Source organism: Zingiber officinale, chromosome 7A, assembly GCF_018446385.1.
Source record: "Zingiber officinale cultivar Zhangliang chromosome 7A, Zo_v1.1, whole genome shotgun sequence".
In the NCBI taxonomy this organism is placed as follows: domain Eukaryota; kingdom Viridiplantae; phylum Streptophyta; class Magnoliopsida; order Zingiberales; family Zingiberaceae; genus Zingiber; species Zingiber officinale.
Window position 1 is genome coordinate 91300445 of NC_055998.1, and position 15177 is coordinate 91315621.

The 15177-nt window shown below is 38.8% G+C and overlaps 1 protein-coding gene across 1 annotated transcript; it reads right to left on the minus strand.

Moving 5' to 3' along the window:
* Nucleotides 1–706: 706 nt before the first annotated feature.
* On the minus strand, nucleotides 707–9861 carry LOC121999522 (the record flags this gene model as incomplete). Its single annotated transcript, XM_042554193.1, has 6 exons — nucleotides 707–872; nucleotides 1397–1475; nucleotides 1562–1631; nucleotides 7989–8042; nucleotides 8131–8218; nucleotides 9515–9861. Coding segments are annotated over 5 exons (633 nt in total), but the record flags the coding sequence as incomplete, so codon positions are not given.
* Nucleotides 9862–15177: the final 5316 nt, after the last annotated feature.

Here is a 15177-nt window from a genome sequence, read left to right on the forward strand (position 1 = left end):
GAAAAATCATTGCTCTCAATATAGTATATCAAATTGATATTTGAGAACATAAATCTATTAGGAGACTTAGATAAGTACAAAAGTCTGTTTAGAGTGATTTAAAGTTCTCAAAATTTATCAATAGATTTTGATCCAATATGCCCATCTAATTTCCTTAATACATCTAATTCGATTCACAGATTTACTAATCGTGTAACAATCAATGGGTAAATCTATCAATTGTGAATAGTATGAGGTAAAATGAATATTAAATATGATTTGATAATTTTAAAACTGGTCTAAGTGATTCAAATATTCGACAACTTCAGCTATGTAATTCCCGTGATTCAATAATTTGCTGATTTATTTCCCCTCTATAAATATTCCCAAGAACACCGCTGCTATGAAAACCTTCACTCCATTCGTTTGCACCACCCCACCGTCCAAAACAAAGGAAAAGAATGCAATGATTCATTGTTCTTGGATTAGCAAGACATCACATTAATATATACTTTACAAGTACCTAAATTAAAAGAAATGATACATAAGATTCAATGGTATTCCATAATGTTCTTTGAGAGTTAGATTAAAAAACATGATTTGTCAATCCATAAATGCGCAAGTTCTGTTTCATCGTGTTCTACAAGAGTTAGATTTTTTTTTTAAAAAAAAAAACAAAACATAATTTGCCAATCTGAAATTATGGTAATTAGTGATGCAGCTATCAGGATGAAATGAAAATTTTACTCGTAGATGGAATCAGATGTGACATTTTTCAACAACTATAATAGACATTAGGCATTAAAAAAACGAAAAAAAATATTACAAAATACTGGGCACACAGCCGAATTGTAATACACTGACGAAGGCAGAAACTATCACCCACCATGTATCTGCAAAGGAATGAAAAAGGCAAGTAGCAATCAAATAAATAGATTAATAAAACTTTTTAAGTAGTTCCTAAGTCGTCGTAACAAGATCGACAGCATTATTGTGCAAATTGTTCCATGAAGATATAGGAAGTATTGTTAAGATAATGAGAAATTCAAGTCTGAAGTTTTTGCTGGGCCTCAGTTTCCAGAATTAAATCTGAATACATTGGTAATTTGTACAAGAACTTAGAAAAATTGTGCCAATTATTCCAGCATGTTTAGTTCCGAGTAAACTTACGCCGTCATGTCGATCCCAGTATGAAATCTCGAGACAAAGGCAGCAATTCGGATTACTATTTTTTTCTTTCAATTTTGAAATTATTTTCTTTGATTATCTTCTATTATTTCTTCAACTGGGAGTTCATATTTTTGAACAAAGATCGCCCTACTAAACACTTGTTCCTTAACCAATGCAATGCCATCACTTTATCTAAGGGCACTCACAAGATAATGAGAAAGAAAGGGAAAAATTGGAAACGACATACCTTCGTCATTTTTGCTTCTGTGGTTGCTTCAAAACAGCATCAAATTCTTGCAACTGAGCTTTAGCTAAATCAAGATGTTCTGACCAACATAACTTAAGAAAATGAGTGCAACAGATAGAGAAAAAGATTTGTATGAACTTAGCCAGGACTGGCAAGGCAAGTTACTCTGTTCAGATGCCATCACTGTCTTGATAGTCTTCCGGAAGAAGATATTACAATTCTGCTGGTATACTGTCTAGGAAAAACAAAAGGCAAAAGGAAAAAAAGATTATCAAATTGCAAGGAAGAGATGATTTCTTAATTTTCATAAAAAAAGAAGTATACATCGATCATACAATATAAACACAATATGGTTATATGCAGAATAAATCATATTTGTAAGTCATATGAATATAATCAGTATCTCAAATGTTTCTCTCCTGGAAAACAACTGTTCAAATTAATACTAACATGGTACAAGCAACTACACAAAACTTAGTTCAGTTTTTCATTGCAAGAATTAGTCCTCTATTCACTTTTTCATTGCAAGAATTAGTCCTCTATTCGTGGGCAAACAAATCATCATAAAATTCCTTGTTAAGTCCCTTATCATCACACTCCTAGCTCCTTTCCATTTAATCAATTTCTACTTCATCTGTCACTGAGAAATCGTTAACGTGGCCAATTCTCTAGCATCAGTGTCTTTGACACTAACAAATCTCTTCCCTTTTCATTTTGCTGGTTTTTTCAAGTGGACACACATCTACAGACGATGTTACACTGATTTCTTGAAAGCAAATCACAACCTTTATATGACTGACCCACTCAACTCCCACTGCAGATTTCGGATCCTCTCACTCCTCGTATATCAACCTTTGCCCTCTATTGAGCCTTTCGATGTTCTCCTAGTGCATCTCTATTCTCTTTTCCTCTATTATATGTAGGAAAAGTCAGATCTAAATGTGTGAACTTATCTTCCTTCATTTCAGGCTCGTCGATCAAGGTCCAAATCCATCTTGTTCTCTTGCATCTTGTTCTCACTTTCTTCGTTCTGTTTGCATGTCTTATTCTATCCTATTGTTGTGTTGTGTGTGTGGTCTAATCTGTAGTGCAGACTTAAAGAGAGAAAATATCGTGTTCTTATATTGCTCTAGCAAAAGGTCGAGTTGTGCTATCTATTTGTCTATTCATCTTACTCTATAATCCTTTCCCTTTTCCCTTGGTCTATTGAGTGTTTGCTATAATCGCCACTTCAACAAGAAGCTCACTTCATAGATTAATTTCTTAGATCTCCATTTATCCTCTCTTTGATGTGTTGGCTGATTTCACATAGAAGGAACCATTGTTTGTTTGCTTCTTCAACTATTATAACGCTTTGCTGATTTGAGATAGATTATTGGCAGTGTGTTTCATTAACTCCTTATGATCATGTCTTAGTCTCAAGAAGAATTGTGAAGAGTATCAAGTTAATAATATATTATGTAGCAAGTTTAGTTCTAGATCAACACTTTTAGGTTTATAGTTTTATTAGAAGTCTATATACCGACGTAAGACATATGAAGGTAATATAACAGTTTGTATCACCAAACTCTAAACCTCCAGGTTTGTTGATGGGGGCACAAGATGAGAACCTAGGATTTGTGTATGGTGGCATACACGATGATAAAAAAGAGATAGAATTTTATTTTTGGCAATTTTTTAAGAATGTGGAGTCTTCTAGCAAGCTATTTGTGTAGGAAGCATTGTGGCAGACTGAAGTAGGAGGCAAGGATCGCTAGCTTAATTAGAGATGGAGCCACGTATGGGAAGTTTCCAATCCAATTTTTTTATTATCAATATAAATTTTATAAAGTATTGAATTTTTTTTAACATGAAGTGAAGATGCTAATTTAAAATCAGATTGAGATCAAACAAAATGCATTGGGTAGGCACGGAGAGCGGGAGTATGTTGGCCAATATCAGGATTGATTTGGATTTGATTTGACCAAGTTATAGCTGAACCAAATTATAACTTGGTGGAGACGGTGAACCTAGGAAGGGATCGCAACCAATTGCGGCCGGATCGCGGCCACGATCCGGCTGCAAATATGAGTGGTTCATCCAGGAGATCCTGCCTCATTTGTAATTCAGGAAATTTTCAATTTCACCCTTTCATAGTTTGCGCTGTTTTTCGATGTACTCTCATAATTTTTAAAAATCAAATACAAGTCCTTATGTTTTATTAGAGAATCCAAAATCGTGATTTAAATTAAAAAATTTAGTTTATCAATTTAATTTTCCTTAGTATAATAAATTAATCTTTCAATTTAGATTATTAGAATCTATTAAATGAATTAAACGATGTTAATAATGAATTTAAACACTTTAAATACTATTTTGATACTTTCTTAAATTCTAAATGGAGTTTGCTTAGTCTATTTTTAGAAATCCTAAAAAAGTTTTATGAAGTGATACTTACTTGGTATTCATAATAATCCCCAATATCAGTAATACTGGATGAACACAGATATAAGAGTTCACTGTTTAGTAAATATTCATGGCCATGGATTTACACTTCATACTTTTCTTGATAGTGGGGCCATCAATTCCACGATTGATGAAACCACTATACTATCAATAGTTCCACCAGTGTTATAATCCCAAAGTTGTTTTGATATGATCAAATAAGTTAAGATAGATCCTGTGGTATTTTGACCCTGTGTCTAAGTGTGCAAGAATTTAGGAGCACTGGAAGTCGAACGGAAGACGTGGCTAGCGAGAAGGACGGCACAGGGAGAGAGCCGACGGGCTGGTGCGTCCGAGGGACGAGGTGTCGCGGAAGAGTACACCGGCGGACGAGAAGGAAGTGTGCGGTGTTTCTGAGGGAAGAGAAGCCGGAGCGGAAGATTGCTCGAGGAGCAAGAGACACAGCTAGCGAGAAAGTCGATACGGGAGAGAGCCGATGGGCTCGGTGCGTCCGAGGGACGAAGAGCTACGGATGAGTATGCTGGCGGACGAGAAGGAGGCACGCCACGATTCCGAGGGACTAGAAGCCGAAACGGAAGTCTGCACGAGAAGGCCGAAAGTTAGGTTCAGGTGAGCCCTATTCCGGATGACCGAGATCACCCAAGCGAGCGGAGCCGAAGCGGAAGACTCGGATCAAGGCAAGCGAAACCGGAGCAGAGGGCCCGAACCGAAAAAGTCAACTTAGGTTGACTTTAGGGTCCGGGCGCACGGAACCTCAAGTTTATCAAGATCGACGTGGACGTTGACCGTCGCGTCGGGATAAAGTTTTATCCCCTCCCAGACGTTTGAAATCCTTCCAGACGCTCTGACCAAGGCTATAAATACAACATTGGTCCAGAAGCTAGAATAAACAAGTAATTCTGATTACAACACTTGTATGCTTTCATTGTTAGTTTAGCTTCTTATTTTTCTGTGCTTGAATGCTGTAAGAGGCTTCTCCGCCTGAAAGAAGATATCCATTGCACTTCATTCTCCTTGGATTAACAACCTCCCGGTTGTAACCAAGTAAACTCCTGTGTCTCTTTTTTAGTTTATTGTTTTTATTTATTTATGCAAGTGTTAGTTTAAGAAGTCCGGGAAGAGTTTGTTTTTATTTGTGCAGGCAATTCACCCCTTCCTTCTAGCCGGCCAACGCGATCCAACAACCAGGACTCATCAAAACTGCTACTCAACCATTGATTAGTATCCAATTTGATTGTCAACAGCTATCATGTAACAAGTTTGTAATGAATACTCACTTAAGACTTCATATTAACTGTGATAATTTTGGTTCCTCTCTTTCCCTCTCTAAGCTTTGGATAAAACCTCTTGTACATCCAAATATTCCCTTAATCTTAGGACTTAGTTTTTTTATTGCTAAAGATAAAACATTATTAATTACAGAAGACTATGCTATCTTTGTCTTTACGCCCATAGTCTCCTCAATTTTTTCTGATTACCCTTCTACAGTGTGTAAGCGTGGAGACACCCATAAAACCACCACAACTACACCTATTCCTACAATTACTAGTAAGGATATCAACTCTACATCTACCACTAATATCAGTAAATGTCAGTGCACAGACAAAACCACTTGATAACTCAGACTTAGCCATACTAAAAGATTTACTTAATCCCACATATTTTCTCCACTTGATAAATACCCAACCATACCCGACCTCTCTAATCTCTCAATTAGAAAAAATAAAAGTCATAGGTGAAAACCCTATAAAATACTAGGAACGAGAAAAGATCTATTGCAGATTAACAATTATAGACCTAGATCTTACCATCAAAGCCCAAGACTTAAGATATACAAATTGAGAAATGGAAGAATGCACTACGCACATCAAACGATTACTAGCCCACATAGCAATTTAAAGATCTACTTCTATGCATAGAAGTCCAACCTTTAGTAAACAAAGGGTTAGAACATACGGGCAATTTAGGATAGTTTTTAACTATAAAAAAAAAATTAAATAACAACAGTGGATGATGGATATAAAATACCAGATAAAACCAACTCCTAAATAAATACAAAACTCAAAATGTTACTTGATCCTGTCCGAAAACTGATTCAGATGGACCGTCGGATGAGATGGATGGAATGTTAACCGAATTATAATGTCCTGGAGGGGGGAGGGGGGTATGCTGAGATGACTTCTATGTATTTCATTAACTCCTTATGATCATGTCTTAGTCTCAAGAAGAATTGTGAAGAGTATCAAGTTAATAATATATTATGTAGCAAGTTTAGTTCTAGATCAACACTTTTAGGTTTATAGTTTTATTAGAAGTCTATATACACGTAAGGCATATGAAGGTAATATAACAGTTTGTATCACCAAACTCTACACCTCCAGGTTTGTTGATGGGGGCACAAAATGAGAACCTAGGATTTGTGTATGGTGACATACACGATGATAAAAAAGAGATATAGAATTTTATTTTTGGCAATTTTTTAAGAATGTGGAGTCTTCTAGCAAGCTATTTGCAGAGGAAGCATTGTGGAGGACGGAAGTAGGAGGCAAGGATCGCTACCTTAATTAGAGATGGAGCCACGTATGGGTTCCCAGTCCATTTTTTTTATTATCTATATAAATTTTATAAAGTATTGATTTTTTTTAACATGAAGTGAAGGTGCTAATTTAAAATCAGATTGGGATCGAACAAAATGCATTGGGTAGGAACCGAGAGCGGGAGTATGTTGGCCAAAATCAAGATTGATTTGGATTTGATTTGACCAAGTTATAGCTGACCCAAATTTAATTGAATTAAACGGGTTCAATCGATTTAAAATGAGTTAGAGAATTTTTGATAAATCTATTTTCTCCTTTCTTTTCTTTTTATTCTCTTCCATATAAGCAATCTCACTCCCACCAACTCATACACAAGCCTCCCCGTGTTGACCTCTTCTGCTCCTTGTGATCTTCTAATTCCTTCTCCTTGTTTTTTTTTCTTTTCAATCGTAATTTAATTGTCTTTCTCTTCCACTTCTCCAACAACAACCCTGTTTCTTCTTCCTGTTCCTCCTTCCCGTCATTTTGTAATTTTCCAACCAACCAACAACAATCCTAGTTCTTCTTCCTCTTCAACATGAGCAGTTCTTGTTTTTTTTTTCAGTCAGAGCTAGTCAAGATCGTCGGAAGAGGGGAAGAATTTTGTTTTCTTTTCCTTTCATCCTTTTTGTTTTTTTGGTAATTGAAGTATCCAACAATTTGAATCGACTAATTCTAGAGTAGGGTTGTAAACAAGCCTAGCTTGAGCCGACCTAGGCTTGAGCTCTGCTCGACTCGATTTATATAAGCTCGAGCTCGAGTTGAGCTCCAGCTTGATATTCAATTATGGGCTCAAGCTCGAGCTCCAATTTTTTTATAAATAAATTAGTATATTATATATTATATATTATATGCTATAAAAATATATATTATTATGGGCTCGTTTGGCTCAATAAGCCATCGAGCCGGTAATAATTAGGCTTGAGCTTGGTCAACTTCAAGCTTGAGTCGAGTTTTGACCGAGTCGCTCGTGATTGTCACACGAGCGGCTTGGCTTATTTGCACCCCTATTCTAGAGGTGATCGGCCAACTCCCTCGAAGTTTCCTACCGACTACCAAGATAAATCGAGAGAGCTCGCGCGGAGGCTCGTCCAAATGGCTATCGTTCTTAGGGTTGTCATTCCAGAAAATCCATGCAGTGTATCACAATTGAGATTCAACTCTTAGTTGCCTGGTTAACCACTCAGAGGGTCTAATCATTGCATCGTAGCCCCGAAGACTTCTTTTATCCTGTTTGTTGAACAATATAATGTAATATAATGATTTGTTTTGTTATATATGTATAATTCATTATATTTTTAATAATAATATATAATTTATTACATTCAAGCCCGCCTAAATACTAATTCCTAGATCCATTCCTGACCTTGATACAGCTCTGCAATCTTTGAGCAATTTGAATCAGCACACTATGGATTTTATTATGAATGCAAGCCAATTCAATACTCTCAACAGGGAGACATCGATGCCAAATCGAAACAGTCATCGATAAAAAAAGTATGAAAACCCTAAATCTGGCTTACTCTAGAACAAAGGCACAAGAGAAAACTTGAGGGAGAGAAGAGAAGTACTCGGGAGGGCTGGAGATGGTTCAGCTCAGAGATGGCGACCTCGTGCCTTCGAATCTACGATCGGGAAAAAAATTTGCTCATCAACAAGCAGCAAGAAGCGGAGTGCTGCAGAAGAGACGAGAAAATAAATCAAAAACACGACCTTCTTGAGGAGCTCCAGCTTGGGCTCCTCTTCGACGGCGGAGTTGTTCTTGGAAGGCAAAGATCTCGACGAAGAATCTGCCATTGATCTATCGAAGCAAAAGACAGAAGAGATGAAGTAAACATAAAAATTTTGAACTCTAGTCCAAGACTGTTTTACTTCATATTAAAGATCCAATTACAATACATAAAACTCAGATAGAAAACAACTGAAACTCTTGCATACTACAGTTAAGGAAATCAAATTTAAATGAACAAACTGCACAACGAGAATACTCATTACGAAGAAGCCCTAGATTTCTCTAAACAATTTGCTAAGACAAAAGAAAATAGATATTGTAGTATTGAACTAACTAGAAAATGAGACAAAGTTTTAGTTCAACAAAATAATACTATACTAGCATTATTTACTTCTTTGCATTATATAACAACTTTACTAGAAAATATGCTATTACCAATAGAAAACTATCTACAAAAGAATATCCAAACAACTGATTGCAGGGAGGCATTGGACAACATTAACAAATATTTAAGAAAGTTATCACTTTGTAAGATTGTCCCAAGACAACCCCCAAATAATTATAAGTTTCTTACGTACAAAACTGACTAGTAAGAGTCACAATAACTCAAGCTGAACCATTTGCATGCCCCTCACTAACAGTGAGAGGACAAACAAAAACAAATATGACTTCCCGGTTAGATAACATTATAACTAGAAGACGTAATAGTATCTTTACTTATCAATTAGAAGATTTTGTAGATATAGAACAAAACTTAACTATATTCTCAAATGAACAATTAAATTCACTTAATTCAAGGAGACTATATAATCAAGGATTACTATCCTTACATCACTTTTTCTCTGTCATAGAAAACAACTTCTTCATCTTCCTAATGGAGGAGAAGAAAGACTAAATCTTATGACCGAATAATCAGCAAGAGTGCTTCTACAATGAAGACACAATTACATTCATCTAAGACTAATTATATTTGGTCTTAGAGAACTAACTCGGAAAAATATAAGAGCAAAAGTATTCCTAGTCCTATATGACTCCAGATTTTCAGACTAATTCATCTACCAGATGATTTGTCGTAGATACAGGTATAACACAGAAGAAAAACAATAGAAACAAATCATGTTTTGCTAAGGAATTTTAACACAGATAAAAGCAAGAGTAATCATGCAATTTCTAAAAATGATTAACAGGAAAAAGCATGTACGGAGCTATAACACAGATAAGCATTCATAGAGAATTGAAATATGCAACACAAGCAATACAATCCGATCAGAAACAATAGAACTGTGTTATCTTCCGGTATAACACGGATCAAAACAACAGAAAAAACAAGTAATCATGCAATTTCTAAAATTGATTAGCTTTTACCGGCAAGTGAGGACGGCTAGAGGGAGGGCGCGGCGAGCGTCGACGTCGCGCGTCGCGGCGAGGGAGGCGCGGGGAAACCCTAGCTTCGTCGCTGCAAGTGAGGGAGGCTCGAGGGAGGGCGCGGCGAGGGCCGACGTCGCGGGGAGCTTCGTTGCAGGGAGCTTCGGGCGCGACGAGGGAGGGCACGGCAAGAGAGGGCCGAGATTTGCAGGAGGGCGGGGAGAACGAGAGCTCGTTTCGCCGAGGGAGGGCGCCTGTGAGAGCTCGTCACGACGAGGGAGCTCGCGGCGAGGAGAATCGCGAGGGCGGCTAGGGCTTCTGCGAGGGACGGATTCGGCGAGGAATTGTTAATTTTACGAAAATAAAACGGAAAAAACAAGTGATCACTTGAAGAAAATTTCGATTTAAGAATAAACAAAATTACGCGGATATATATCTACACAAAACGTTAATCCGAAAAATGTAGATGGATCCTATACATTTAATTAATTCGGAAAATGTAGATGGATTTTTCCTGGAGAATTTTGATAGAAACTTAGGTTTAAGATCAAAATTAGTATGTATACATCGTTGACAACATATATCTTTTTTAAACCAACAAATTTTTTATAATGGAAGATTTCTCGAATAAAGACCTTATACTTTTTATTATCCGATATCTTTTGATAAATAATATTTTTGTCATTTTATTTGGTACGCTTGATTACATATTACATTTTACGCTCAAGTATCTATTGTTCATCTTCTCTACTTTTCACTCGATCATCGTACTGATTTGAGTGTCGGAGTGTCTGCACTAGAGACCTCTTCCTTGATTCTCACTCTAACGTTTTGTTTACTCTTTTTTTGCTATGTGCAGAGGAGGAAGCAGCGACAACGTTTTGTTGGATCGAGATACACGTGGGGGTGAATCACTTGTCTTAAAAATAACGTTCTTTTCAAAAATTAAGCACGCAGCGGGAAATTAAAGCGAAATGAGAACATAAGAAAACACCAACGGTTTTACTTGGTTGGAAGCCGTCGACGACTCATACTCCAAGACCCAGGTCTGCGGACCTATCGATGGATAATCCATTAAAAGCCTTTTCCAGTACCTTCGGAAGAGGAAATTGAATACATAGAAAGACAAAACAAATACAATACCATGCACTTGTCCTATTGCAAATAATTAAAAATTAATTACAACTCGTTAACCAACACCTTCGAAGATTGCAAGCTTTGGCTCGGTGTCAGTCGGTTCCTCGGTAGTAGTCAAGCACAACATCATAATAGCAGAGTCACAGCAGTAGGCCGGAGCAGTCAGAACCTCAATCGGATGCGTAGAAGCTTGTATGTAAGTTATATTTTGAAGCTTTGGGCGAGCAAGCTTATAAAGAGCATGAAAGGCACCTTCCAAGACCATTGAAGGCGCCTCCAACCTAGGAAACTCGATCCCGAACAACTCGCCACTTATCCGCGACAACATCCAAAACTTCATCCTGCGGAAGACGCCTTCCATAGCCATGGAAGGCGCCTTCTATGAACAGTACGAAGGCGCCTTCTATCAAGCTTGAAGGCGTCTTTAGACACTGTTCATCCGAAGGCAACTGTGCTCCTTTGTCCTGCAAAACAACGTTAGTCCAAAAAATAAAATAATAACCTACAAAACAAATGTTAGTATAATAATAATGAGCAGTATTAATTAGTTCATGTTCTCCCAGGACCAAGAAATAGTCAAGGTCTCAGATTAGGGATCCGAAATAGACCTAACCTGGACCGACGCCTATTGTCCCCTTAACCGAGATGCGTCCTCATAAGGTCACTCTCCTCCAGTGACTTACTTTAGCATACCAACTTGCCAGTTGTCCGATCCGTAGACCCAACTGGGCTTCCTGCTAGATATCCGGTCCACCCATTGACTTATTTGGTCTTCTTGTCAGATATTCGGTCGCCCCGTTGACCTTTCTGGACTTCCTCAGACTTGTCAACTTCTACACACTGATTTAGTACAATAGATAAAGTAGTAAAGTAAAATAGTGTCAATATATTTCAAGATTCGTTAGTCCGATCAACCGCGGGCGGCTTCACTCACCATAGATAAACCAGTCGGTCACACATTACCTATGGTCACCTCCCAAGGGTTGTCTAGCGTCACTCACTAGAACTTCCATGGCCTGGTTTCACTCACAGGACTTCCTCCATCTAGCTTCACTCACTAGGGTCTGACTTTATTCACTAGGATTTCTACCATCTAGCTTCACTCACCAAGACTTCCACCACTTAGCTTCACTCACTAGGGCCAGACTTCACTCTCCAAGACTTCTATCACCTAGCTTCACTCACTAGGGCCCGATTTCACTCACCAAGACTTCCACTTGCCTAATCTCTAGGGCCCAACTTCACTCACCAGGATTTCCACTTGGCTAATCTCTAGGGCCTAGCTTCACTCACCAGAACTTCTCATTGCCTATCCTTTGGTTAGAACTTACCCTTGCTAGTCATCTAGTATTGACTAGACTACTCTCTTCCAAACATCAAGTCTTGTTTGGATTAACGCTTGGTCAAACTGACCAGACTTGGGTGCATTGTCAAACATTGAAACCCTAGAAGTCAATTGCACCAACACATTTTTTGCTCCAACTCCGAGCATTTTCATCCAATTCGGTATCTTCTTCTAATCAACAACAGAGTCATCCACCTAGTGCGTTATCTTCGCAGCTTTTAGACATGATCAAATTTAGTGCAGTCTATAAAAAGTTTCGCTTGAATCTAAAACAAGGAGATGAAAGAAGTTGGATGACTCACAACCATCACTCTATCACAGGAAGATTTGGAGTTGCTCATAGCTACGCGAATATAGAAATTCGCACAGCAACAACAAGCAATAATGGAGCACCCCTTGCCAAATGACCTACCCCTATTAGTAACGGGGCCACATGCTGAGCAAAGGACGTGGAGGGAAGGGCCAATTGGATTTCAGTCGACTCCTCTTCCCCCAATGGGATTTGTGCAAGTACTTGCATAACTGAACATCTTACTGGCTATACCCCCGTCTTCAGTACCACATCATTAGGCTTTGTTCCATACACCCTTCGAAGGGGCTGGCCGAGTAGAAAGGTCTCAAGGACCCTCTTCCCTACTCGGGATGTTCAAAAGGGGAACACTCTAATGATTAGCAGTTCCCCTAGATCAACATATCATTCTCCCAAGGAATACTGGAGGATAAGCTGTTGAACCACTTCTGACCCCTAATAATCAGAGAACATGGAAGGGCAACTGACCTAGAAGACCACCTCCTTAAGTTCAAAAACACTATCATCCTCCACCAGCACATAGATGAAGTGAAGTGCTAAGTGTTCCTCACCACACACTCAGACTCGGAGTAGAGATGGTTCAATTGGCTCTCGACCGAGTCTATCTATCACTTCGGATTTCTGTAAAGCTTTCCTTCATCACTTTAGGTGTATTCCCCGATACTATAAAACTATGTTGAGCTTATTCTCGCTGAAACAGGGACAAAATGAGACATTAAGGATCTACATCAAAAAATTTAATCAGGTAACCATGGACGTTCCCTCGGGCACCCCTGAGATTCTGGTGGGCGCCTTTTCTCAAGGGATCATAGATAGTATGTTTTTCCGATCACTAATAAAGAAACCCCAAGGGACTTGGGTCATCTACTTGGACGGACGACCAAGTATATTAATCTAGAAGAAACTCAATCTGCGTGGGACAAGGAGGTCGCCACAGCCGTGCCAATAATCGCTCCTGAGAGCCGAGCACCTCCTCCTTTCCTACCATACATAGGGTCCTAAGTGGGCGCTCATCCGCTTGTTTACGAGCTTTGACCTCATGTGATGCAACATGTGAGGGATGGTCAGACGCAATTTCCCGAGTTCACCAAGTGGGATCCAAAGTTCTGCAACTATCATTGATTGGAAATGCACAATACTTAGGATTGTTATCAATGGGGTGAGCATTCGGTTAATTCGGTTAATTTGATAATGATTTTGTATAAATTCTTTTTATTGTTATTTTAAACAAATTTAGTTAATTTGGTGTTAACTGAAATAACTAATTCGGTTAATTCAGTTTTAGTAAAACTTTGATTTGATTCGGTTAGCCAACACTAAATCAGTTTTCGGTTAATTCGGTTAATTTATAGATCGAATTAACCGAATGCTCACCCCTACTTATCATTACAATCAGGAGAAACGTCAAGCAGCCAACCAAGGATTCCATCAGTGCTCATCATCTCCCAATCATCGATATTATCAGTGGCCAAATGAACCATCCCGAAGAAATTAACAAGGCATCACAACGCCAAAGAACACCCCAGCAGCAGGATAACCGGGCCCATACCCGCACCCGGGTATAGCAGAAGCATCCTCCCAACGCGGCAAGAAGAAAACCACAATAATGCTACTTGGGGGATATTGATATGATCGCAAGAGGCCCGACTGATGGAGACTCTAACTGGGCAAGAAAGTCGCACGCTCGTCGACTAGAGATCCACGCAGTCAATTGCAGCCAAAAGCATGCACATGGAACTGAGATTAGTTTCGGACCCAAGGATGTAGAGAGGGTGGAAGTGTTTTATGACAATGCTTTGATTATTAAGGATGTTATAGCCAATTATAATATACATCATACCTATATTGACACATGCAGCTAAGTCAATATCATCTTCAAGAAGGCGTTTGAGTAACTGCAGATTGATAAGAGTGAGCTCCAGACCATTATGACACCACTATATGGCTTCACGGGTAACGAGGTTCAACCACTCGGCTAGATTAAGCTGGTCATATCCTTAGGGGAGGAGCCCATAATGAGGATGAGCCGGTCAACTTTTATTACGGTGGGCGTGCCCTTGGCATACAACTTCATTTTGGGTTGGTTGGCCCTAAATGAATTCCGAGCAGTTGTTTCAACTTTCTTCCTAAAAATAAAATTCTCCATGGATGATTAAGTGGGGGGGGGGGGGGGGGGAATAGAGGAAATCAACAGGTAGCACGTAAGTGCTACATTAATATTATCAAGACTGAAGTCAACGTCTCCCCGAAAAGCTAGTGGTTGGAAGTTAACGCCATCTAGGAGGCACCCCGACTCTGATTTACGAAGAGAAAAAAGAAGTACAAATTCGACCAGGTCGATCAGAGGCTATTACTCAAATAGAAGCTGACTTATCCGTAGAGCTTGTTGCATGTCTAACACACAATAATGATATCTTCACCTAAAAGCCCAAGGAAATCATGAAAATATCTCCAACGGTTATAGAACATGTGCTTCATGTCTGACCGGACGCTTAACTGGTCAAGCAAAGGAAGCAGGATTTTGGTGTCGAACAAAATAAGATCATTCGGGCAGAAGTAGACAAGCTGCTGGAAGCTACCTACATTCATGAAGTACAGTTCTAGAACTGGCTTGCTAATGTGGTTCTGATATCTAAGCCAGGAAATAAGTGGTGAGTTTGTATTGACTTTCGGGATCAAAATAAGGCTTGTCCCAAAGACTATTATCCCTTGCTATGCATCGACCAGGTAGTGGATTCAACCTTCGGATATGAACTAATATGCATGCTAGATGCATACCAAGGTTGTCATCAAGTCCCATTAGCTAAGGACAACTTGGAAAAGGTTTCATCACTGCTGAAGGGAGTTATTATTATAATGTTATGTCATTTA